The 24,586-nt window shown below is 38.3% G+C and overlaps 2 protein-coding genes across 2 annotated transcripts in view; one reads left to right on the top strand and one right to left on the bottom strand.

Annotated features, from left to right (window-relative positions):
• Positions 1-24,586, bottom strand: part of CTNNA3 (catenin alpha 3) — a 711,430-nt gene that overhangs the window by 372,791 nt on the left and 314,053 nt on the right. The gene's annotated exons all lie outside the window — the stretch shown is intronic.
• Positions 13,398-24,586, top strand: part of LRRTM3 (leucine rich repeat transmembrane neuronal 3) — a 108,338-nt gene continuing 97,149 nt past the window's right edge. Inside the window, exons 1-2 of the mRNA XM_087932091.1 lie at positions 13,398-13,922; positions 14,267-15,798. Coding sequence (XP_087788217.1) covers positions 13,919-13,922; positions 14,267-15,798 — 1,536 coding nt within the window. The 5' untranslated portion in view covers positions 13,398-13,918. The remainder of the gene's footprint in view (positions 13,923-14,266; positions 15,799-24,586) is intronic.

Raw genomic sequence — 24,586 nt, 5'->3', positions numbered from 1 at the left:
CCACTTCTGGCAAAATATTTGAAAATACTGATTGAATATTAGTAACTGGATGTGACTGAAAAAAGGCAATTCAATTTAGGGCTGCATCAACGTTAAAACAGTTTCTAAACAGCAATGGCATTTCAGGCTTCAATACTGCCCCATAGTGCTTTAGCCTTTGTGGCTGTGCAGCCCAGCTGGGAGGAGAGAGGGGAACAGGTCACAGGAGCAGTGGGCCGCCACTAGTGTGAGGGAGTTGTGCGCATGCATGAATGCCGGTCCACATCTCATGCAGCCGGCTCCAAATAGGCCAGCCAGCTCCAATAGGCTATTTGGAAAATGTTATTTGAAAATCCCAGTCTGGTTATCAACTATTGAAGCCTTTTCTTATCCTATAATATATGAGAAGGAACAAACAGTTAGATATAGGGAAATATTGGATGAAAAGAGTGAACTTAAAACAATGCAAAAACTAGAAGAACAAGGCATAAAGATGAATTGGTTTTCATATGCGCAAATACATTCAAGGTATCTTATAGATTCTAAAATGGAGGGATTTTATGATAAATTGACTGATTTAGATAGGATCTTGACAGGTACTGATGAAAAAGTGATTAAAAAACTATACAGTTATCTGTTGGAAATTATATTAGAGGAAGAACAAGTTAAAGAAGCGATGATTGTTTGGGGGAAGAATTTTGGATATGGGATTGATTTGGAGAAATGGGAAAAATTGTGGTCTCAAAATTATAAAATGACAATGTCAACAGCTTATAAAGAAAACTTGTATAAGATATTTTACAGGTGGCATTTTCCCCCGACAAGAATTGCAAGAATGTTCAAGAACAAATCTGAAAAGTGCTGGAAATGTCATCAGATACCTGGCTCATACTACCATATGTGGTGGACTTGTGAGGATGCTAGAAAATATTGGACTAAAATTCGCATATGGTTGGAAAAAATGATAAAGATACATATAGACTTGAAACCAGAGATTTTTTTATTGGGAATCTTACCTGATACATATAATAAAAATTTGAAGTATTTGATTGTAAATGTATTAACGGCGGCTAGGATTGTATTTGCTAAAAACTGGAAGAGTGAGAAAATTCCATCAGAGGAAGAAATTATTAAGAAAATATTGGATTGTGCTGAAATGAGTAAATTGACATTTAAAATTAGAGAACAAGAAGATAAACAATTTTATGAAGTTTGGGATCTTTTTTATCAATGGTTAGATAATAAAACATAATAATAGAACATTTAGATTTAGGATATAATTTTTTTTTTGATATTATTTTTATAAAACTTTATTAAGATTGATTTGGTATGATCTTATGATTTATTGCAAAATAAATTAAGTAAATTATAGTTATCTCGTTAAAGTATGAGTTAATAAAATTATAGATAAACGATTTCTTAGTGATGATATTGGAAGGCTGAATCAATCTTAAGCCCTATCAGGATCAAACTCCAAACTGGGGACAAAGTTTGCCCCCAACACAGCATCACGCCACCAAGGCCACAGGGAATCATGGAAAGTTTCACTTCTCAAAGTTTCTTGCTGGGTGGGCCCATAACACACATCACCTCCCACTATCATAAACAATCACAAGGAGGTTAGACAGTGGTGGGATTCAACGTTTTTTTTACTACCGCTTCTGTGGGCGTGGCTTGGTGGGCGTGGCAGGGGAAGGATACTGTAAAATCTCCAGTCAGAGGTGATATTTGCCAGTGCTCGGGGCTGCTCAAAATTTCCACTACCAGTTCTCCAGAACTGGTCAGAACCTGCTGAATACCACCTCTGAGGTTAGATATTAGGAAGCTCTACATAAGACTTTCCGGGGAGGCACACAGAAAACCTCGGGGAGTTAATCCTTCCCCTTTGGACTAAGAGATCTTTTAAAGCCTTTTTTCAGTATTAAAACTTCCTGCCACCTATACCTTTTTCGTTCACCAAATGTCTTTCTCTGGCATGAGAATCAGGGACCAGCCTCAGCCTCAACTGTCTTAAAATACCTTATGCGGCTTTGATCAGACATCCAAAGGCTTCACATTCAGCAAGATACAAATGTGATAAGTAAATAAATAAAACATTTTTCACTCATGCAAAATCTATTGAAATATCACTCAAAACAGATGTTCCAACTTTAGAATGTTTCAAGCTTGCGGTGTTATACACATCCTTGGATTTTAACTGTTATATTTACATTTGCGCTACTTTCTCTTATGACAAACCAGGCAAAAAGAATAAATATTTAATATGAAAGAGTTCACAAACAATAGAACTAAGTAAAAATTGAAAACAACATGTTTTGTTATCATGCTTCTATGTTTTCTTTTCATCTTCTGTGGCATTGTTTCCATAGTTCGCTTGTAGCTATTAAGGGATATGTGCATGTATGTGCGCGTACACACACACACAAATGTATGCTCATATGTATAATTTCTATATTTAGAATTCTGTGGCCAAAGAGTTACCTTGAACCCCGAGATACATAGAATAAATAAACAAACAATCAAACAAACATCTCACCATCTTGCGTAAGGTGATTCCTTGTGTGTATACTTCCCACCCCGACTGGCAATACCATGATCAGGTTGTGGGTTAATTTGAAAAACCAGATTTCCTTAGTTAAATTCCACCATGCAACAACAGTATGAAAAGATGCATCAGAAGATAAGAACTCCTCACACATTTTCAATAAACATAGTAAAAAGTCCATAAATCTCTCTTAAGGATTTTACTTTATAAGAGGTTCCATAAAACCTCTTAAAAACAGAAAGAATAAAGTATTTGTTCAGTTGGTTCAGAAAAAAAAATTAACAGGCAGAACAGTGTTAGTCTTTGCCAAACTCTTCTTACAATTGTTTTCATAGTAAGTATGAATATGTATGCATACAGGGGCACAATGGCTCAGCAGTCAAAAGGCACTGAGGTTGTCATTTAGAAAAATACAGCCCGGGTTCAAGACCCAAGCGCCAAGGGACAGAGTGAGCTCCCATTACTCGCTCCAGCTCCTGCCCATGCAATAGGTGACACTTTGGTGGGAAGATAACAGCATTCCGTGAGCCTTGGCGTATAGTCTGTTCAAAGTATTGCAGTGTAAAGTCAGTGCCAGAAAAGTAAACACAGATGGCTGAGGCTTCATTTAACTTCTTTATAAACACATAAAGTAAATTTTACAAACCAGTTGTAGATTTCTCCAACATGGAGCAAACTGAAACAGAAGCAGACATGTGACAGGTTCAGAGTAGAACAGCAACTCAAGAGCTCAGAAACAGACATCAGTTTCACGTTAGTTCATCAGGCAAGCAAGGAGAAGCGGCTTCATTTTCAATAGACAGACTCAGAGCTTAACATAGCTTCAGAGCTGCAGAGCTCAACATAGAGCCACCCCTAGGCTACTTCTAGTTTCAGTTTCCAAACAGTTCTCATTGGCTCACTTAGTTGTGATGCCTATTCATTGACTGACCTTGTTACCCTGCTCTATTCCAGTTCATGAATATACTCTGACATAGTCACTGCTGGCCACATGAACACAGAAATGTCTTTGAACAGCACTAGCTCCCTTGGCAAACAGAGATGAACACAACGCCCTAGAGTCGGACACGATTGGACAGGGAAAAACCTTTACCTTGTACATATACAGTATTTGGGTATGTGTGCATGTGTTTACTTTACTTTATTGTAATTGCACCTCGCAGAACAAAATTAAATGCCATCTTCAAGTGTACATTATGCATAAAAATTAAAACAAAAACACACATCCTTCACATGTGTGCAAATGTATGTTGTGTGTACACATAATCAGGTGTGTATATGTATGCAGATCTCTGTGTGTACGTGTACATGTGTATATACCAAATAATTCAAGAATCTATTTTCTTAACTGTACATTTGATAGAGTATAAGATAAAACGTTCTCCTGGCAATTGCATTTATTGCATGGAGTTCTTTTTAATTTCCTGGAAAAATTCCTCAGATGTTTCACCTAGCAGAAACTTCAAATATGCTTTAGGCAAAATGTTGAAGCAAATGACCTCGGGTTATTGCAAAGCCGAAACAAAATCCACTTTTCCAATCTGTATGGCCTCATGTAAAGGTAATGCTATTTTTAAACTAAATCAGTACAGTTCCCTCTGAACTGAACACTGAATACTGAATTCATAAAATTTAAGTTTACAGTACAGCTAGTCCTCAACATATGACCCCCCAACTGGGCTCAAAATTTCTGTTGTTCAGCATGACAGTTAAGTTGAGGTTTGCCCCATTTTACAATCTTTCTTGCCACAGTTGTTAAGTAAATCGCTGCATTTGTTACTGTTTAGTAAGACAGTTGTTAAGTGGTTGGGAAGTGTGAACGCTGACATTCAATATGTACAGAGGGTTCTGAATTGAGGAAGTTTGGCTTATGTAACACAGTATGCATACGTACAATAAGTCAGCCAGAACTCTGAAAATAGCTTCCTCAGCAGAAGTGATGGGACCTTATCTAGAGAAACTTATGCACCTATAAATTAGGCACAATCTTTTAAAAATAATTTATTGAGGATTGATGAAAAAAAAAAGCAAGCAGGAGAATGCCACAGCACTGGTTTGTATAACCAAGCTCACATAAGGATACTTGTGTGCGTATTTAAAACTTCTAGAATGCAATAGCCTGGGCCAATTTCCAGATCAAGTCTGTTTGACTGCCATGCTTTCAAGACCTATGGTTCTCCTGCTTCCAATGAACTAATTTCAGGCTGAAGAAGCAAAACAAAGTTTTGTAGCGGAACAACTCACTCTTTGTGCTTTAGATACAATATATTCAGGGGTGGGATTCTACCAGTTCGGACCTGTTCTATAGAACCAGTTGTCATGATTCTGCACGGTTCGGAGAACCGGCAAATTGCACCACTGGCTGGGTCCTCCCCTCCTGCCCTGCCCAGTAGGCTTTCCTGAAGCCCAGTCAGGGGTGATATTCAGGGGGTTGGGGAAGGGAGAAGTGGCCTGAGAGCAGAGCTGAACCTTCCTTATGATTAAAGCTTCTATTTTTCAGTGCAGACTGAGGCAGCAGATTGCAGAAATGTAGATCTGGGAGTGAAGCTGTGATTCTGCAAGCAACTCAATCTGCCTGCCTGCTTTGCCTGATTTTGGGTAAAAGTTGCTCTTTTTTAAATAAAAAATTCAATCTTTACATATATATTTACAATATTTACATACAAGCCACGCCCAGCCAGTCACATCACCACCAAGCCACACCCACAAATTAGGCCACACCCACAGAACCAGTTGTTAAGAAATTTGAATCCCACCCATGAATATATTGGTGTGAATGTGGAAAAGAAAGATCTTGGAACTTCTATTTTTCTTCCATAGAAAGTCTTAATTCAGAAATCAAGGGCTTCATTACTAGGAATATTCATAGGGGATTGTCTTGTTTTGTTTTTTTTTAAAAAAAAAAGATATTTTCTGAGGGAAGAGCAAGAGCCAAGCTTTGCCTCCATCATCTTTAAGTTGCAGATGAGGGTTCCAGATCAGACAAGCGAAATAAAAGTATATATCCTCTGCAGCTTCACCCCACTGTATGTCAAACTCAAGGCCCACAGGGTGAATCTGGCCTGCGGGGTGCTTAAATCTGGCCCACGAGGCCATCCTGGAACCAGTGACGGACTGGCCCACTGTTCCTCTGCCAGTGTGTTCACTGGCAGAGGGCTGCAGGAGGGCTGTCGTCACAGCGGAAAACAGATGTTGAGCTGGCCACGCCCTCCAGGTCAAACACAACCCTGATGTGGCCCTCAACGAAATTAAGTTTAACACCTCTGCTATATGAGAAATATCATCTCAAACAGAAGTGTTTCCAGACACAACCTTATTACTACAATTTATATTTATTCCATGGAATATCTGACATAATGAATTTTGAAATCTACATCAACCTTAGTTCTGTCATACTATAGATATCCTTGCCTTCCAAATCTCAGATCATGTCTGTCAGAGGTGGTATTCAGCAGGTTCTGACCAGTTCTGGAAAACCGGTAGTGGAAATTTTGATTAGTTTGGAGAACCAGCAAATACCACCTCTGACTGGAGATTTTACAGTATCTTTGTCTGTCTAGTCTTCTACTGTTAACAACATCCACTTTTTTATCCACAGCAGGCAGTAAGGTATAATTTCAAATCTGATAAATCCAATTCTCCTCTTTCCTCTGCATCTTGTAGTAGTGCCTTATATTTAACTTGGTGTATTTTCTTTTGCATACAAGTTTCCATATACCCTTTGGCCATTGTTTAAATGGTAGATCAGTTATCAAAACAGTTACTGTCTGAAACATAAGCAACATTCTAGGTAAAATATTTATTTTAATTACAGAAATTGTACAAACATTGCCAATTTACTTCGTCCTTTCTTGATATATCTTTTTTTCATTCTGTCATAACATAGTTATTTTGGAATAATATTTCATATTTTTAATATGAATATTAGGTATTTTATCTTCTTAATCTTATAACACATTTTATTTATCAATTCTTTTTGATCTTTTACTTCATGATTTTTGTTAACAACTTTGTCTTCTGTTTAATCCAGTAAACTGCTAATGCTCCAAATTATTTCAATTTACTCATTAAAAGTTTAACTCCTTTTAAAGGGTCAGCCAAAACACAACCAAGTAATCTGTGAAAACTCTTAAATGACTCTTTTTTAATCTTTTTGTCTGTAGTCTTTTTATAATGTCTTGTGTCTCTATTCAATATTTTAAGAACTAAAATAAGCAAAAGAGGGGACAAAGGACAACTTTGTCCTGTTCCTTTTTGTATTTCACATGTTTTGGTTATATCTGGATTAATGATTATTTGTACCATCTGTGAAGTATAAATTAATTTTACCCATTTTATAAAATTCTCTGCATAATTCCAAAACCAGTTCAAAAGAAAATTCAGTTCCAATTGTCAAAAACTTTCTCTTCATCTAAAAAGATCAATGTAACTTCTTTTTCATTGTGTTGTTCCAAATATTCCAAAAATATTATAACATGGTTCTAACATTATCTTTCAACTAACTTTTAGTAAAAACCTTAACTGATCCTCATGAATAAATTTTTGCAGAATTATTTTCTATCTTTCAGCTTAAATTGTTGCAAAGAACTTATAGTCATTATTCAATTTCTTGCTGAAGTCAAATCTTGTTCCTCTTTAGGTATTAATGTTATATTAGCCTCTTTCCAGATCTCTGGCATCTTCCCTCCCTGTAGAATCCATCATGTTTTATAAAAGTTCTTTCCTCAAGACATGTATAATACAAACTCGATAGTCCATCTGGTCCAGGCATTTTTCTTGGTTTACTTTTTTCAGTTGCTTCTGAAACTTCCCTTATTATTATAGGTTCCTTTCTCATTCCTCTTTGTTCTTTGTGGGTGCTCCATCGCTAGAAGTTTTCAAACATAGATCGGACAACCAATTAACCAGGACGACATAAGGTCTTCTGCCTTGAGCAAAAGGTTGGATTAGAAGATCTCTAATGTCCCTTCCAGCCCTATGATTCTAAGTTCTATGCTCTTCTGTAATTGTTGGTAAATTTTGCTTTATAAGATATTCATCAATTTTCTCCAACAGAATATTGTATCAGTGTCAAAATTGTGATCATGTGACCATAGGTGATTGTGTGATGGTTGTGACTATTGACTAGTGGAAGTGTAAATCATTTATTCTGAGGCTGTCATAACTTTGAACTGTTCTTAAACAAATGGTTGTAAGTTGAGGACTACATGTATGCCAACAAATATTCATCATTAATAAAAGTCCTGAGTTTAACTGAAGATTAATATACAAAATGACTTCATTTCTTTTTTTAAGCTGTGCTGATATAAATTCTTCACTTAAATTATTATAGTCAAACATTTTTCCTGATATAAGTCTCTTGTAGGCAAATAATGTCTTACTTTACTTTTTTCAAATAATGAAATATTTTTTTCTGTTTTGAGGAACATTTGATCCATTTAAATTCCAAGCTAAACACTTGTAATCCATATTTTAGCCCAAAATTTAGGAAAGTCCACTCGATAGCGCCTAATTTAGTAATACATTTTTCCAATTCCTGTTGTGTAGTCCCTGTTAGCTTCCTCTGAAACCTCCATTTCCATCTCCTCCAATTCTCATTTATATCTTTCTTTAAAAAAAAACCTCTTACCTTCTGAACTGAATTCAGTCTAAATCTCTATTGAAAGGTAAAAATGATGCCTTCCAATTTATTCCACTGAAATGAAATCCTTTTCTCTTTTATGTTTTTAGCCAAAAAAGTACATTCATTTTTCTTACACAGAATTCTAATAGGAGTCTCTTTCAAAACAAATATTGAATTGGGCATGAATAGTCTAGTGATATGTTACAGAGCACCTGATTATGACATCGAACATGTAAACAAGTTAAATTCACTACTGACATGGGCAACATCCTGCCCACACGCTTTTATCTTTCTTGGTGACCTCAATCTACCTCATATTAACTGGACCCTTCATGAATGTAAAACTGAACCAATATATGCAACCTTCTACAATGCTGTAACAAATCTGGGACTGGAACAACTAGTAACCAACAATACTAGACTTAACAACTGCCTCGATCTCATCTTCTGCAATAGTTTGAATTCAATTTAAGAAATACAAATTAAAGAACCCTTTTCCAACAGTGACCACAACATGATTGACTTATGTCTCAACATACGTCCTCACAAAAATCATCATAACGATGGGATCCCCAATTATAACTTCAAAAAAGGCAACTATGATCTCATAGACAATGATCTCTCATCTCTTGATTGGCAACTTCTATTCACTGAATGCAATACTGTTGAAGACTATTACAACATATTTTTACTTGCAGTCAAAAAAGCCATCAAACTATATGTACCAATAACAACTCCCAAAACCAGAAAAAAACAAATTACCCATAACAATAAGGAAGCTTCAATCCAAAAAGAAATCACTTTGGCAGAAAAACAAATTTGGTCACGTTGCCAACTTCAAAAGCCTGATACAAAAATTTATGCCACCAGAAAAAGTCTGAATGCACCAATTATCACGTTAAACAAGAGGAAAACCTTCTACACACCTATTCCACCCGCGCTTTCTACAATTTTGTAAACAACAAACTAAAAGACTCAAGGTCCATCCCACCCCTGAAAGGACCTAATGGTAAAGACTGCAATGACAACACCATTAAAGCCAACCTCTTTAACACATTCTTTGGCTCAGTATTTGTAAACAGCAATGGATCATGCCCAGTATTTCCTAGTCGAACCACAGACAACTACAATGATCTAATTATTATTAGATTATTAAATTATTAGATTCTAATACATATTATTTTATAGAAGACAATGTTGGAAAAGCACTACGCAATCTAAAACCATCTCTATCTATTGGACCGGGAGGAATATGTGCCTACTTCTTAAAAAAGCTATCCACTGCCATAACCAAACCTATAAGCATAATCTTTGAAAAATCTTTCAGGACCAGCTCCTTGCCAAAACTATGGTGACAAGCCATGGTCACCCCCATCTACAAAAAGGGAGCTCCCAGCCTAGTTGAAAATTACAGACCAATCTCTTTATGCTGCGTCACCTGTAAAGTCATGGAATCAATTATTAACCAATCCATTATCCTCCACTTAGAGACAAGCATCTACTCTCTAATAAACAATTTGGTTTCAGAAAAAAAAACTATCCTGTAATCTGCAACTCTTACACTGCAAAAATATATGGACTACACAACTCAATCAGGGCAAAGCAATAGACACACTCTACATAGACTTCTGTAAAGCCTTTGATTCAGTGGTACACGACAAACTACTCCTAAAACTAAAATCTTATGGTATCTCTGGACACCTGCATAACTGGATAGAAGCATTCCTGTCAAACAGACAACAAATGGTCAAAATTGGGAGCGTCCTATCAAATTCTGTACTAGTGGTGTCCCCCAAGGCAGTGTTCTAGGACCAACTCTCTTCATACTCTACATAAATGACCTCTGTGATCATATTAAGAGCAACGGCATTCTCTTCGCTGATGATGTAAAGGTATTCAACACCACAGACAATACTGCTAACCTTCAAAAAGACCTCGACTATGTATCAGAATGGTCAAACAAATGGCAACTTCAAATATCAACAAATAAATGCTCTGTCTTACATATTGGCAAAAAAATCAGAAAATAAAATACAAGCTGAATAGTCAAGACCTTGTTGATGATCAAAACTCTGTCAGGGAGCTTGGAGTACTCATCTCTAATGACCTAAGTGCTAGAGCCCACTGCAACTACATAACCAAAAAGGCGTTAAGAGTTGTTAACCTAATCTTACGTAGCTTTTTCTCTGGTAATATTACACTAATAACTAGAGCATACAAAACATTTGCTAGACCAATACTCAAATACAGCTCATCAGTCTGCAATCCACATTATGTTTCTGATATTAACACAGTTGAGAAAGTCCAGAAATATTTCACAAGAAGAGTTCTCCACTCCTCTACTCGTTCCAGAATACCTTATGCCACCAGACTTATAATTCTAGACCTAGAAAACCTAGAACTATGCCGCCTTCGGTCCAATCTAAGTATAGCATATAAAATCATACATTGCAATGTCCTACCTGTCAATGAATACTTCAGCTTCAACCATAAAAACACAAGATCATACAATAGATACAAACTCAAGGTTAATCACACCAAACTTGATTGCAGGAAATACAACTTCAGCAACAGAGTGGTCAATGTCTGGAATACTCTACCTGACTCTGTGGTTTCTTCCCCAAACCCCAAAAACTTTAATCTTAGACTGTCTACTATTGACCTCACACTTGTCCTAAGAGGTCTGTAGGGGGCGTGCATAAGTGCACCAATGTGCCTACCATCCCTGTCCCATTGTTTCTTTTTATTTCTCTTATATGTATCCATTTCATGTATTCATAACTATGTTTATACTTATACCTGTTATCTTATAATCGCTTGACAAACAAACAAACAAACAAACAAACAAATAAATAAATAAATAAATAAAAAAGAGAAGGTCCAGGAGAGACATGATAGCAGTCTTCCAATATTTGAGGGGCTGCCACAAGGGGTCAAGCTATTTTCCAAGGCACCCGAAGGCCAGACAAAGAAGAATGGATGGGAACTGATCAAAGAGAGATTCAATCTAGAAATAAGGAGAAATTTTTTGACAATGAGATCAATCAACCAATGGAACAGCTTGCCTTCAGAAATTGTGGGAGATTCATCACTGGAAGCTTTCAAGAAGAGATTGGACTGCAATCTGTCAAAAATGGTGTAGGGTCCCCTGCTTGGGTGCGGGGTTGGACCAAATGACCTACAAGGTCTCTTCCAACTCTGTTAATCTGTTAAAAACCTGTTAAAATATATCTTCAACTGTCGTTTTCAAGTTTGTGTTAAAATGCTGCTATAGGACTTGATCTCTTGTCTTCTTTCTAACAAAATCTATCAAAATATCCTAGGGAAGACTCCCAGAGGTGGGATTGAAATTTTTTAACAACTGATTCTGTGGCCGTGGCTTAGTTGGTGGGCATGGCTTGGTGGTCATGTGACTGGGTGGACGTGGTTTGGTGGTCATGTTATTGGCTGGGTGTGGCCAACTCAATATCACTCACATCAAGGCATGCATCTCCTAGCCTGGCCTCTCATGACTGTGGGGAAGCTGCAACAGTCGTAAGTGTGAAAAATGGTCATAAGTCACTTTTTTCAGTGACATTGTAACTTTGAATGGTCACTCCACACAAGCAAAGTACCAGCAAAGGAGGGGGAAAACCCTCCAGAGAAGTTTCTGAGACAGGAAGTCTAGTCCTGCCAAGAATGTAATAAGGGTTAACGGAGAGGCAGTTTCTGTAAGCAACACCAGAATGTTTCCTTCCTGCCTTCTTTACAGGATTAGGCCAGTAATTTCTTCTAACAACCAGTTCTCCGAACTGCTTAGAATGTTAATAACCAGTTCTAGCGAATAAGTGCGAACTGGAAGAATCCCACCCCTGAAGACTCCCACCTAAATTCATGGGCAGAATAAACAAACAGGGGCTTCCCTTTTGCAAGCCACTTAAGCATCTTTGTTTCTCTTGGACATTGTAGGCGATCAAGAAAGGCAGGAAAGCTGTACTGCAACCCAGCACTTTTTGTATGCCAAAATAAAGTCCATTTTATCATTCTACAAACATACTCAAGTTAATACAAATGGCACGAAGTTCACATTTGGCATTATAAAACTAAAGTAAACCAATCCCAAACTGCAGTAATAAAGTTATCTTTAAAATGGTGCCAAACTAACAGCCTGAACAGAAACTGAACAGCTACAGGTTTGGCTTTGCCTCATGCCCTCCAGCCACAGTCTGATAATGGTGGAACAGGGGCTCTGCAGCCTATACCCCTCAGATATTAGCACAGATTTGTATGGTAGGGGTCCTTCAGCTTTCAGAGATGTAGGTAAAACATTCAGAAGGATCCCTTCAGCACAGAGCGGTATGCTAGTCTAGTGAAGAGAAGGACCAGGAGAGAAATGATAGCAGTCTTCCAATATTTGAGGGGCTGCCACAGAGAGGAAGGGGTCAAGCTATTTTTTAAAGCACCTGTAGGCCAGACAAGGAATAATGGATGGAAACTGAACAAGGAGAGATTCAACCTGGAAATAAGGAGAAACTTTCTGACAGTGAGAACAATCAACCAATGGAACAGAAGTTGCCCTCAGAACTTGTGGGAATGTCATCACTTGAGACTGTCAAGAAGAGATTGGACTGCCATTTGTTAGAAATGGTATAAGGTCTCCGGCTTGGGCAGGGGGTTGGACTAGATGACCTACAAGGTCCCTTCCAATTCTGATTATCTGTTATCTGTCTACAAACAGACAAAAGTTATTATCCTGCTGCTCACCAAGTCTTAGTTTCTCATGATACTCATCGATCTTACCAATGACCAAGTAATAACGTGGATTAGTGTGTTTCGAAATCACATAACACAGAGAGGCATTCAACTGCCTTCCTGATCTAGGCACAAGATATGTATGCATTACTTGTGTGCTGCCTTCATGCCTAAATGAAAAGTGACACTTGTGCTTCATGCTCACTAAAAGTCCCAGCAGCAGATGCTGAACACAAAAGGCTCGGCTAAATTATCTAAGGGGAGGGGGCGAAAGCGGGGTGCAGCCAAAACTACAGCGAGGTTGTCCAGTCTGCTGCTATTTAGTGACCCAGAACAATCATTCATTTCCCAGCACAGAACTAATTCATTTGCAAGATTGAAAAAGAACAGGAGGAGAAAGAGAGAGAGAGAGAGAGAGAGAGAGAGAGAGGAAAAGAAGAGAGGCATTTCTGCACATGCCCATAATATTCTTCACCACTGGAGGCAGCTTTACATAAGCCTGCATTTACTGAAACCAAAGCAACAGTCAGAGAAGCTTTCAGAGTGACAGGATGCAGAAGTGAACAGTGCTTGTTCATTGTACCGGGTCATCCTGGCTTCTCTGCTTCAACGCAGCTTCCTTAGCCGGATTGAGGGTGCAGACTGTGAGAACTGCTTGCCCAGTGGAATACAGATGGGTGAATTCAGACAGCTGAGCGTCACTTGGAGGAACCTCTCAAGCTTTGCACGGGGAGATTTTAAAGAAGCCGAGTCTACAATGTAAAGGTTCCAAACCACATCACCCATGAAGACCCTATCACCTAGGAAGAACTTGACTTTCTGCTGCAAATGCTGGTTTGGGATTTATTTGTTCCTGGGATGTTCTGCATGCCTGGCAAAGGATAATGATCCAAAATCGGTCCATTTCCCAGGAGGTCCAATTTTGCTTCCTGGGTATCAGCAAGCCTTGACTCACCAAAGAACAGCTGACAGGGGCTGTCATGTTTGTGGCCCCTAGGAAAAAGCAAAAGAGCTAAGGACGACCTTTGAAAACACAAAGGATGGGTATGTTTCCATTTTATTCCTTTCTAGTAAGCCTACAGCAATCTCTGCAATGCTTCTGTATTAATCACTCTGTAGATTGGCCTCTGTGCAGGCTACGACTGGAGGTGCATTTCAGTGTGTGATTCAGTTTGTCTGGCTTACACGAGTTCTTTCTTTCTCTTTATTAGATTTGTCACCTTAAAATAGGACAGGGGGGTTATCGGGGGGGAGTAAAATAAAACTGCTTGCAAAGTACTTCTTCTGCAGGGGGTTTCCTCTTTATTGTAGTAGCATTTCTGAGCATGACAAATATTTGGACTGCTTTTTTGGGGGGGATAACTTTTCTAAGTTATTTCTATTTCCAGGTTTCAATGTATTTAGGCTACTGAGCGGATCAGCAGTAGCCCTGGTAATAGCTCCCACTGTATTACTGACAATGCTTTCGTCTGCTGAACGAGGATGCCCTAAAGGCTGTAGGTGTGAAGGCAAAATGATATATTGTGAGTCCCAGAAATTACAAGAGATACCCTCCAGTATATCAGCTGGTTGTTTAGGTTTGTCCTTGCGATATAACAGCCTTCAAAAACTAAAATACAACCAATTTAAAGGTCTTAATCAACTTACCTGGCTCTACTTGGACCACAATCACATCGGCAGTATTGATGAAAATGCTTTTAATGGAATACGCAGACTGAAAGAGTTAATTCTGAGTTCCAACAGAATTGCCTTTTTTCTTAATAACACCTTCAGACCCGTAACAAATCTCCGAAATTTGGACCTCTCCTACAATCAGCTGCATTCCCTGGGAGCAGAACAATTCAGAGGCTTAAGGAAGCTGCTGAGTTTGCACCTGAGGTCCAATTCCCTGAGAACGATCCCAGTCCGGATTTTCCAGGACTGTAGGAACCTGGAACTCTTAGACCTGGGTTACAACAGGATCCGAAGCCTCGCAAGGAATGTCTTTGCTGGCATGATCAGGCTGAAAGAGCTGCACCTGGAGCACAATCAATTTTCTAAGCTTAACTTGGCACTTTTTCCAAGGCTGGTCAGCCTACAGAACCTTTATTTACAGTGGAATAAAATTAGTGTTATAGGACAAACCATGTCTTGGACTTGGAGCTCATTACAAAGACTTGATTTATCGGGAAATGAAATAGAAGCTTTCAGTGGACCAAGTGTTTTCCAGTGTGTGCCCAATTTGCAACGCCTCAACCTGGATTCCAACAAGCTCACATTTATTGGCCAAGAGATTTTGGATTCCTGGATATCTCTGAATGACATCAGCCTTGCTGGGAATATATGGGAATGCAGCAGAAACATTTGTTCCCTGGTAAACTGGCTTAAAAGTTTCAAAGGGCTGCGGGAAAATACAATTATTTGTGCCAGCCCCAAAGAACTGCAAGGGGTGAATGTTATAGATGCAGTGAAAAATTATAGCATCTGTGGCAAAAGTACTACAGAAAGGTTTGACATGCCACAGGCTCCCCCCAAGCCCACCTTTAAACCAAAGGTCATCCGGCCTAAGCATGACAGCCAGCCCCCCCTGCCCCCCACCACAGGGGCCCCCGAGGCCAGCTCCAGGCCTGAGCAGAGCACTGAACAGATCTCCTTCCATAAAATCATTGCTGGGAGTGTGGCCCTCTTCTTGTCCGTGCTTGTGATTCTGCTGGTCATCTACGTGTCCTGGAAGCGCTACCCTGCCAGCATGAAGCAATTACAGCAACGCTCTCTAATGCGACGGCATAGGAAAAAGAAACGACAGTCGCTGAAACAGATGACGCCAACCACCCAGGAATTTTACGTTGACTATAAGCCCACCAACAGTGAGACCAGCGAGATGTTGCTGAATGGGACGGGACCTTGTACGTACAGCAAGGGAGGCTCCAGGGAATGCGAGGTAGGAACCACTCTCATAGTTCTAAACACTGTTTTGGTTGAACTTCTTTCACTTTTCAGCTCCAGCCTGTCATATCAGGTCTCCTCCAGTCAGGGCAGGTTGGCCTTTTCCTTACGCTTTCGTTTTATTTTATTTTATTTTAAAGCTTCCTTCCCTTCACAAGGAACTAGGTGAAGTCTGAGTTCACATAGCCTCTGTTGTGCAGCCCTTTTAATCGTGGTATCTGTTTGACTGTTTTACTCACCGACAGAAAACTTTCCTTGCACACCCGAAACAGCTGCAGTGCTGGGTCGTTCCCATCCATGCACGGAAGGGTCTTCTCCCTAAGCAACAACATGTTTGTATGCCAAGATAAGGATGGGGAAGAACAGTGCAAAAGTAAACAGAATGCCGAAATTCACAACAGGCTTCAAGGGCAATCTATCAGGCCAGGTGTGCTGTAGCTTCATATACATTCCAGGACTTGCTTTGGCTTATGATGGTGCAGGCGCAACCCTGGGAGAATGCTTGATTTCTATCTAGTGCAAAGCGTCTAAGAAGCCAGGTACTAAAGGAGCCTCGTGAGCTATCCAGGGTGGGGAGCAAAGGGAATGTGGTTGGCTAAGCAAAGAGGGGTGGGAATCATACCTTTCATAAGGAATAAAAGAAGGGGTGGAACAGGGTTAAGATTCACTGTGCAGCTCTAGCACAAAACAGTTTGCAAAACTGATAACTTCTAATTGAAAGCTGTCTGTGAGGTTTTAAATCAAAGATGCTAGTGTATCTCCCTTCTCACAGCCCATTTGCCTTTCAGAAAATAGTCAAAAGGCATTCATTAAACCAGGGGTCCAAATTCCTTGCTGATGCAATTAGAGGAGCTGAAATGTACAGTTGCAAAGGCTAGAACCACTTCCGGCATAGACTTGCTCAGTAGCTCATTAGATATTCTGTTTTCATCTGTGTCAAAGACATTAATGTGATTGATGACGGAGTCCTTACATCTGTCATTTTACTTCCTTCAAAAATGCAACATTGTCTTCGGTGGTTTCATTATGCAATGTGCCATTTTGGGTATTTAGAAAGCTGGTGGAGCTACATTTTAAATACAGCACAGCAACAGGGAGAAGCTCGCAGGGAAACTGGACCCTAGCCAACCTAAGGGAAATCACATCCGAAAGATTCTCTTTAGGAAAAGTCAATGGATCAAATAGGCAAGGCATGGGAGGAAGGGATCAATCAATGCCGAATTACATTTTACAGGCACGTTTTATTTATCTTTTAATGTATCTGTGATGGGAATCATGATGGGCACTGATAATTCAGGGCATCCACTTCAAATTGTTCTGAGAATAAAAAAATGCACTGATATTTCCTCCTGACATTTTCTTACACGTTACAGTCAATGAGTGCCTTGCAGAGATAGTTTTATTTGTTTATAATAGGTGGTTAAAAAAAACTTCACTACCTCCATTGCATAACTTGATTTAGCTTTGTACGCTGCCCATTTCTGACCACTTGGGAGAGGAGGGGGATCTATAAAACAGATGCACTGCAGCAATCTAGAAAAAAAAGCATCCATATTCTCTCACCATCCCTGATTTTTCTGGGGGAGGTGGGGGGAAATAAATAAAATCACCTGAAATGTTCCAGCAATGTGCACGTCAATCTTAAAGTGACTTTCAGGTAATAAAATGCCATGTTTTTTTAAAAAATGAGAATGAACTGGAAAGGAAGTGAATCTGCTTCACAATATGGACCATACATTTGTTAAAAGCCAAGAATCAAATAATTCAGCCAAATTGAACAAATATGCATAGATCATTTTATACAACCCATGTTATTTTCTAATATTTTATAGTCTTTCTGAAACACATATTACATGCCCATAAAGATGCATATATTGTGTGCCATCAGAGGACCAACATGTAACTAAATGCATATATTCACCTTGGCTTGCTGTAAAAATCTTGAGCACTAAAGATATCTATGTACACTGTATGAATAAGTAATCACACCACTAGCTGTTTATATTCAAAATGTAAAACAATATAACATTATCAAGAATGATGCACTAAAAATTTTGGCTAGCTTTTGGCTCTTAATTTGCATTAATTGTATACTTCAGCATACTTCAGCATTTTGATATGAAAACATGGCAATATTTTTCCAAGTCTTCATGTTTTCCATTATTCTGAGAAGCAAATGTGGTGAGTGACTTTGAATATAGTATATTTTTGAAGGAAACACCTCATTGGAACAGGCCTGTAGTCTCCTCTGCAGAAAACTCAGAGTAGAATAATGTGCCATTTGAGAAGTTGTCTGAGGTGGGAAGGATTTTTAAAAGAAAACTGATGAGAATATTGATGTTTGACAAATGTCAAAGAGTGGGATATTAATCTTAATAGCTCCTCATCCTAACGAGGCAGGATTAATATAGGAAAAATAATATCCAGGCATGTAGAAAGTCAATTAACTGGAAGGACTTTAGATATGCAGATGAGGGTGTTATTAGCTCTCTTAAAAAGAAACTGCTGGCTGATTGTGCAGCTTCCACCAAGCCCTGCCAATAACCTCGATCTACAGAATTTTTAAAACAAACAACATTTAATAAAATTGGATCCAGGTGCTGAAAACTGAAAATAATGCTTTAATTCATTATTTTGTGTAACGGGCAAAAAATAGCCAATGCTTTCCATACTGTGTCTTGCCAACGTGAACACAGCTCCCTTTCACATAGCTGTCTTAGTAGGCAGCCGAAGGGATTCTGGCAGGTAACGGCTTGACACAGGCAGATGGAGAACCGCACCTCCAATCCTCTTATGTCAAGCTAAGTAATATCTGGGAATCTTGAACTGTTTTACACAACATCACCCTATATTTATTAAAATGGAATTAAAGTTCTCCTGGCTCATTAATGAGGATGATGAACACACAGCTCTGCTATATTTCTGGGGATACAAGCATTATTTATCAAGCCATTCTTCCCTCATGGGAAAAACTGGCCCAGTGAAAGATTGCAAAATCATAAATATGGCAGCAAAAGGTTATGGCAAATGCATTTTTCTTGATATGGTATGCAGTGCTTTCTATGCATGTGTGTGTGTGTGTGTGTGTGTGCAAGATATGGTACGCAAGATATGGTATTATATATATTGTTTACAGAAGGAGAAAAGATTAAGATACAGCAATGTTTCCCAATCTTGTTGACTTTAATAATGGCAGAGTTCAATTCCCAGAATTCCTTAGCCAGGTTTTCTGGCTGAGGAATTCTGGGATTGAAGTCCACACATTTTAAAATTATCAAGATTGAAAAACACTGAAATAACTTTCATAACAAATGTTAGCTACTAAATTCACCAAGATCAGACTTCAGAAAACAAATGGATTTTTTTAAAGAGGAATAGAATTAATAAGATCAGAAGAGAAAGGAAATTATAAACAGATATAAATCTATTTCAAAGTCTTCAAGGTATCAATTGCCAGGTAGGGACAAAACTTACACACAATCTGGAATTAATGCAAACCTGTCACTCAGCCATCACCTTCGAAAATTAAAGGGTAATTGACTAGAGCCAATACTACCTGGACTAATAAAGTCTATTATGAGCCATACTGAGGGATTTTCCCCATCCCACTCACTGTATAAGTTCAAAAATCCTCACACTTCGTGAAGATAATTGGCCATTGCTGCAATCGTTTATTTTCTCCTTTGCAATATAATAAAGCTAAAATGAGCAGGGAAATCACTTCCAAGTGGGCAAATCTACAGACTAAATTGCAGTAAATAGTATTAGCAAGGAGAATTCATGAAAACACATCATATATGTTTGCAAAGAAGAAGAGAACTGGGAATGTGCTTGAGGAACAAGTATGAAAGCAGAGATATGGCATGAAAGGCAGAAGTAGGAGAATTGAGACAAAAACCAAGTACTTAATAGAAAGCAAGAACATCAGATTTTTTTTTAATTATCTGTGTCGACATACATAAACATAGAACAGAACATTAATCACATAGTTGCAGCTCCCATGTTGACTTTTTTATCTCCTCCTCCCCCTGATACACCCCTGATATTGGACTGCCATTTGTCAGAAATGGTGTACGGCAGGACTATCAAACTCCAGGCCTGCAGGACTGATGGGTTACGTGCTGGCCACACCCATGCCTGGTTTAGCAAAGGAGAAACAAGTCCTGATACGTCACATGATGCCGCTGTGAGGACATGAGATTGATGCCCCTGATGTAGGATCTTCTGCTTGGAAGGGGGGGGTTGGACTAGATGACCTATCAAGGTCCCTTCCAACTCTGGTAATCTGTAATCTGTAATATCCTTGACTTATCTACTTAAACTAGAATAGCTCATAACTAATTCAAGGAAAAAATAATATAGAAAGTAAAGAAGATGACCTTGACAGAAATATGCAAGGCTTATTTTTAATAGGGCTTATTTTTTTAAGTCCTGACAAATAAGTTAAAATTCAGAAGTGACTTAGACAGACACTTCTTTCACTAGAGTATAAGAAGGAGGGGGAGATACGGTGCAATTAGATTTGCAAGATTCTGTTATTGTAGCCAATCTCAACAAAAGTAGTTATAACCTTCCTGTGGAGTTTGTTTCCTAGTCTGATGTATTAAATGTATCTGATTCTTAATTAGTAAGGATAAATATTTGAACAATTTATTAGCCAAACCTCCTAACTCTCTCAAGACAAGTAAAGTCTCAAGGAAATTAGGTTCCAGAATATACCAAGAATATGATTTACAAACAGAGGAAACACAAATATGGTTAAAAAAAAAAAGCCAAGAAGACAGTTGTGATGATGCAACTGACACTATGTCCATTTTACTCCCTGCCCTCTTTAGCAATGGGAACACTGCCGTTGATACCAAAAGGAGGGCAACTAAGTGCTGAGTGAAATCAGAAGCCAAAGTTAGTCTTTCCCCTTTTCCAACTTCTGATGCACCCTTTTTCTCACACTCCCCACTCTCTCTATCTCCCAGCAGCGAACTGTTAGAAAAGAGGAGCTAAGTCATACGAAGGATCTAACTTTCCTGGAGAGGCCTCTTGAGCTAGGACAAAACACATATGTTGCATGGATTCAGGTGGTCCATCTTTTACTCTAAAGAACCAAAACATTCTTCTTATTTGTGAATTAGGAGATTGATGGAGTCTCAATTGACTTCATAGAATGGTATAGAAATACCTTCTTTTTCATGTGATTCTACATGGCTCTATTTTTAAGAGGAATAATTGGCTCGAATCTTATTCAACTAGAAGCCAAAACTACTCCAGTGCTACTACATAGGAAACATGAACAAAATGCCATAGGATGTAAACTAGCTAGAAATCCCATTCGTTTAACTCTTTCATGAGCTCCCACATGTCTTTCAGCCTCTCAGTATTTTGTTCTTACTTGGGAAGGTGTTCATTGGCCCAACGGATAGACTGAATCTGCATCTCCGCAAGTGGTCTGCTCACAGAGGAGAAGATCTGATCTTGGAGATCCCATCCCCAATTCTATAAAAAAATTTCTTAGAATCCTGAACTCCCCAATATTGTAATTTAATATTACTTCAGGTTTTTTTTTTTTTAAAGGAAGGGTTGGGAAGAACATTAATGCCAGATTATGACAGGTTTTCGATTTGCAAATTGCAAATTGCCCCAGGCCAGGAAACAGAAAGGAAGAAAGAACAACATTGTTCTTTCATTCCCTGTCCTGCTGAAATTAGATTGCCACAACTTCTGCAAGCTGTTTTATGCCAATAGTAGAAGTCACTGGGATTTAACAACCATGACATCATTGAAAGATTGACTTAACTCATATAGCACCAAAAGTACACGTTTTTCTATTGCATACATATTCTTACATCAATTCAGTTTTCAGGGAAAAAAAGGAAATGCTCCCTGGAAATTATTTCCATTTCTATGCAGGTTTAGAGAGCCAGTTGAAGTAAAGATACCAGGTTAGAAACTGAGAGAAAGTGAGTTCTAGTCCCATTTTAGGCATGAAGTCAACTGAGTGACTTTGGCCAGTCACTTTCTCTCAGCCTTAAGAAGGAAGCAATGGCAAAACCACTTGCCAAAATGTTGCCAAGAAATCTGTGTAGATTAAGCCATGCAATCACCAGGCACCAACACTGATCCAAAGGAAGAAAAAAAAGAGTTTAGAAATTGTGAATTAGGTAGTACACACTATATTGTAAATTAAAATAATTTCAGATACCCCAGTACACAGTAGTCCTATATGTGAAACTATCAGTGTGAGCATTGCTATTCCCAAATAGTTATTACAGATAGCTTGAATGAATTATCTTCAATTAGTAAATGAAACTAAAGGCAAATATGTGTTCATACAGTCTCCAAAATGAGTGCATGAGGTAATTACTTTATACTAACTCTAATATAATTCACTAGTGATCTTTATGATAGGTACACATATTTAGATAAATATTCTAACAACCAAATTTCCACAGAAAAGTAGTGACATCCAGTGGCAATATTAAATAAAGCAGATGACAATGATTGGTCCTTATACTTTGGTTGCTGTTTTACTCTCCTTCAGAAATTATAAGTTTGAGTCGTCTCATTTTCTTCCATCCCCTGCTTCAATCACACTAAAAGCACACACTCTCCTATATTAGAGGTGTAAACTAAATTAGGGCACTGAAGAGGTAAAATCTTCTTTAACAACTAGACACAGAAGTGTAATCCATTTTTATTAGAGGCTTGATATTTTGCAGAATCTAAAAATTACAACCCTCACTTTTTCAGATATTTTTATCCTGTCTTTATATTTTTATAAATAACTCAAAATGGTGAACATACCTAATACTTCTTCCTCCTCCTCTGTTCTACAAAACACCCCTGTGACTGAGAGTTGGACTCTGAGAGAGGGACTGGCCTAGAGTCATCTAACCAGCTTTCATGCCCATTGCCTAAGGGAGGACTAGAACTCACCGTTTGCCAGTTTCTAGCCTGGTGCCTTAACTTAACCACTACAGGAAACCATAGTCCACTTTCTTTCGAATATTCATTCCCTCCCCCCCCCTCCCCCCCCGTGTATGTTATAATATACGAAGGCATGCAGTCCTATAAACAGATGGAAAAACTTTGGTGCGTCTGAAAAAAAGTTAATTACAAATATATTAAAAAATATAGTGCTCATATCACATATTAGGCCAAGATTTATTTACTACCTTAGCATGTCTTTAATTTTGTACTGGGCCAACAAAATAATAAGCAGAAAAAGCATAGCATAGCATAGCATAGCATAGCATAACATCGCATAGCATTCAGAAACAAAATCAGAAATCAAAAAGCTGGACTCTTGTCAGCAAAACATATGATATCTGGAGTTCTCATATTTGTCTTTCAGATATAATACACATATACTAAGCCTTCACCCAATGGTTCTATTTTTTTCTGCAGTCATGGACCACTCAATATACTGTACTATAGGTATATTATAACTATAGACCAATGAACTTAACATGTGTAATCGTGAAGTTAATGGAATTACTCCTGCAAAAAAAGATTAACAAATATTTAAAAGCACACAGTCTGGTGTACCTGCCTTTACTGAGGGCAGATCATGTAAAACTAATCTGACTGAAACCTTTAAAGATGTTAAGGATATGAATAAGGTTCTAGAAAGCAGTATTTTCGGTATTAAACAAAAATCAAGAACACTGGCCTCAAATTGACAGGAGAGAACTTCAAAAGTAATGTTAGAAAGTATTACATCATAGAAGGAGTAGTGAAAGATTGGAACCAACTTCCAGTGGAGGTAGTGGGTCAATCATTAGTAACCGAGTTTAAACTTCCTTGGGATAAACACATGTCCATCTTCTAATAAAAAATTAAAAAAGAACTCAAAAGACAAATTCAGTGGACCATTAGATCGTTCTCTGCTGTCAATTTTCTATATTTCTATACGTTCAGCACTCCGAGTACTACCCAATTAAAGATTTCCTCTCTATGTTTTCATGTTTTCTTTTGGCAAACAGAATAATGGTTGTAACTCTGTTATTATGCTTTCTGATCCCTTCCCTTTTAAAGCCCTTTTTGAATTAAGCTTCCGTATTTATATTTTATTTTAATTTTACATCCTGTGATGAAGTTACATAGATCCTTTTTTAGAACAATGGTTGGGATGATCAAACCGATTCCATCATAATGAGTAAAACATGAACATGGTACATATATTTTTAAAAAATGGTTGTCCGACCTCTCTTGGCCCTCCCTTACAACTTTCTTTTGGGGCTTTCTAGAATAAAATACTGTACCCTACCAAGAATGGTCCTTCCCTCTGCCCTATACATATACGGTCTTCCACGCATAAGTTGGGATCATTCCACTTATCTCCAACACACAGTTTCCAAACAGCAGTATGACTAAGTCTGAGCAGCCTCTCTTATAATAATGAGGACATCATTCTTTCCTTCACCTCCCTCACTCCTTCTTCACAAAACTGCAACAATAGTAGAGGTCACCATTCTCACTGATTCCCTTATTATACTCACTAATCTCTTCCAACATTTCTACTGACTTTCTCCTCCAGTCTCTTTCACACAATGACCTATCTGAATTTTTGTCACCTGCTTACTTCTTTCTCATATCTCCTCACAGTCTCTCTCTACTCCAACTACATGCCACCACTTCTGGCTTATAATTTTATAAATTTACACCGCAGATGTAAATTATAGAACCCCTTCAAGCCAAACAGAAGGATCCCTCAAGGTCAGGATCAGGGATTTTTTTTTCAGGATTTAACTCTTTCTTCAGTGATTAAATAAAGCTTTGTTTAGTTA

This window comes from Pseudonaja textilis, chromosome 4 (genome assembly GCF_049901715.1).
Source record: "Pseudonaja textilis isolate UNSWEBS1 chromosome 4, rPseTex1.2, whole genome shotgun sequence".
NCBI lineage: Eukaryota > Metazoa > Chordata > Lepidosauria > Squamata > Elapidae > Pseudonaja > Pseudonaja textilis.
The sequence above is the reverse complement of the archived record's forward strand: the minus strand, read 5'-3'. Positions and strand labels throughout refer to the sequence as shown.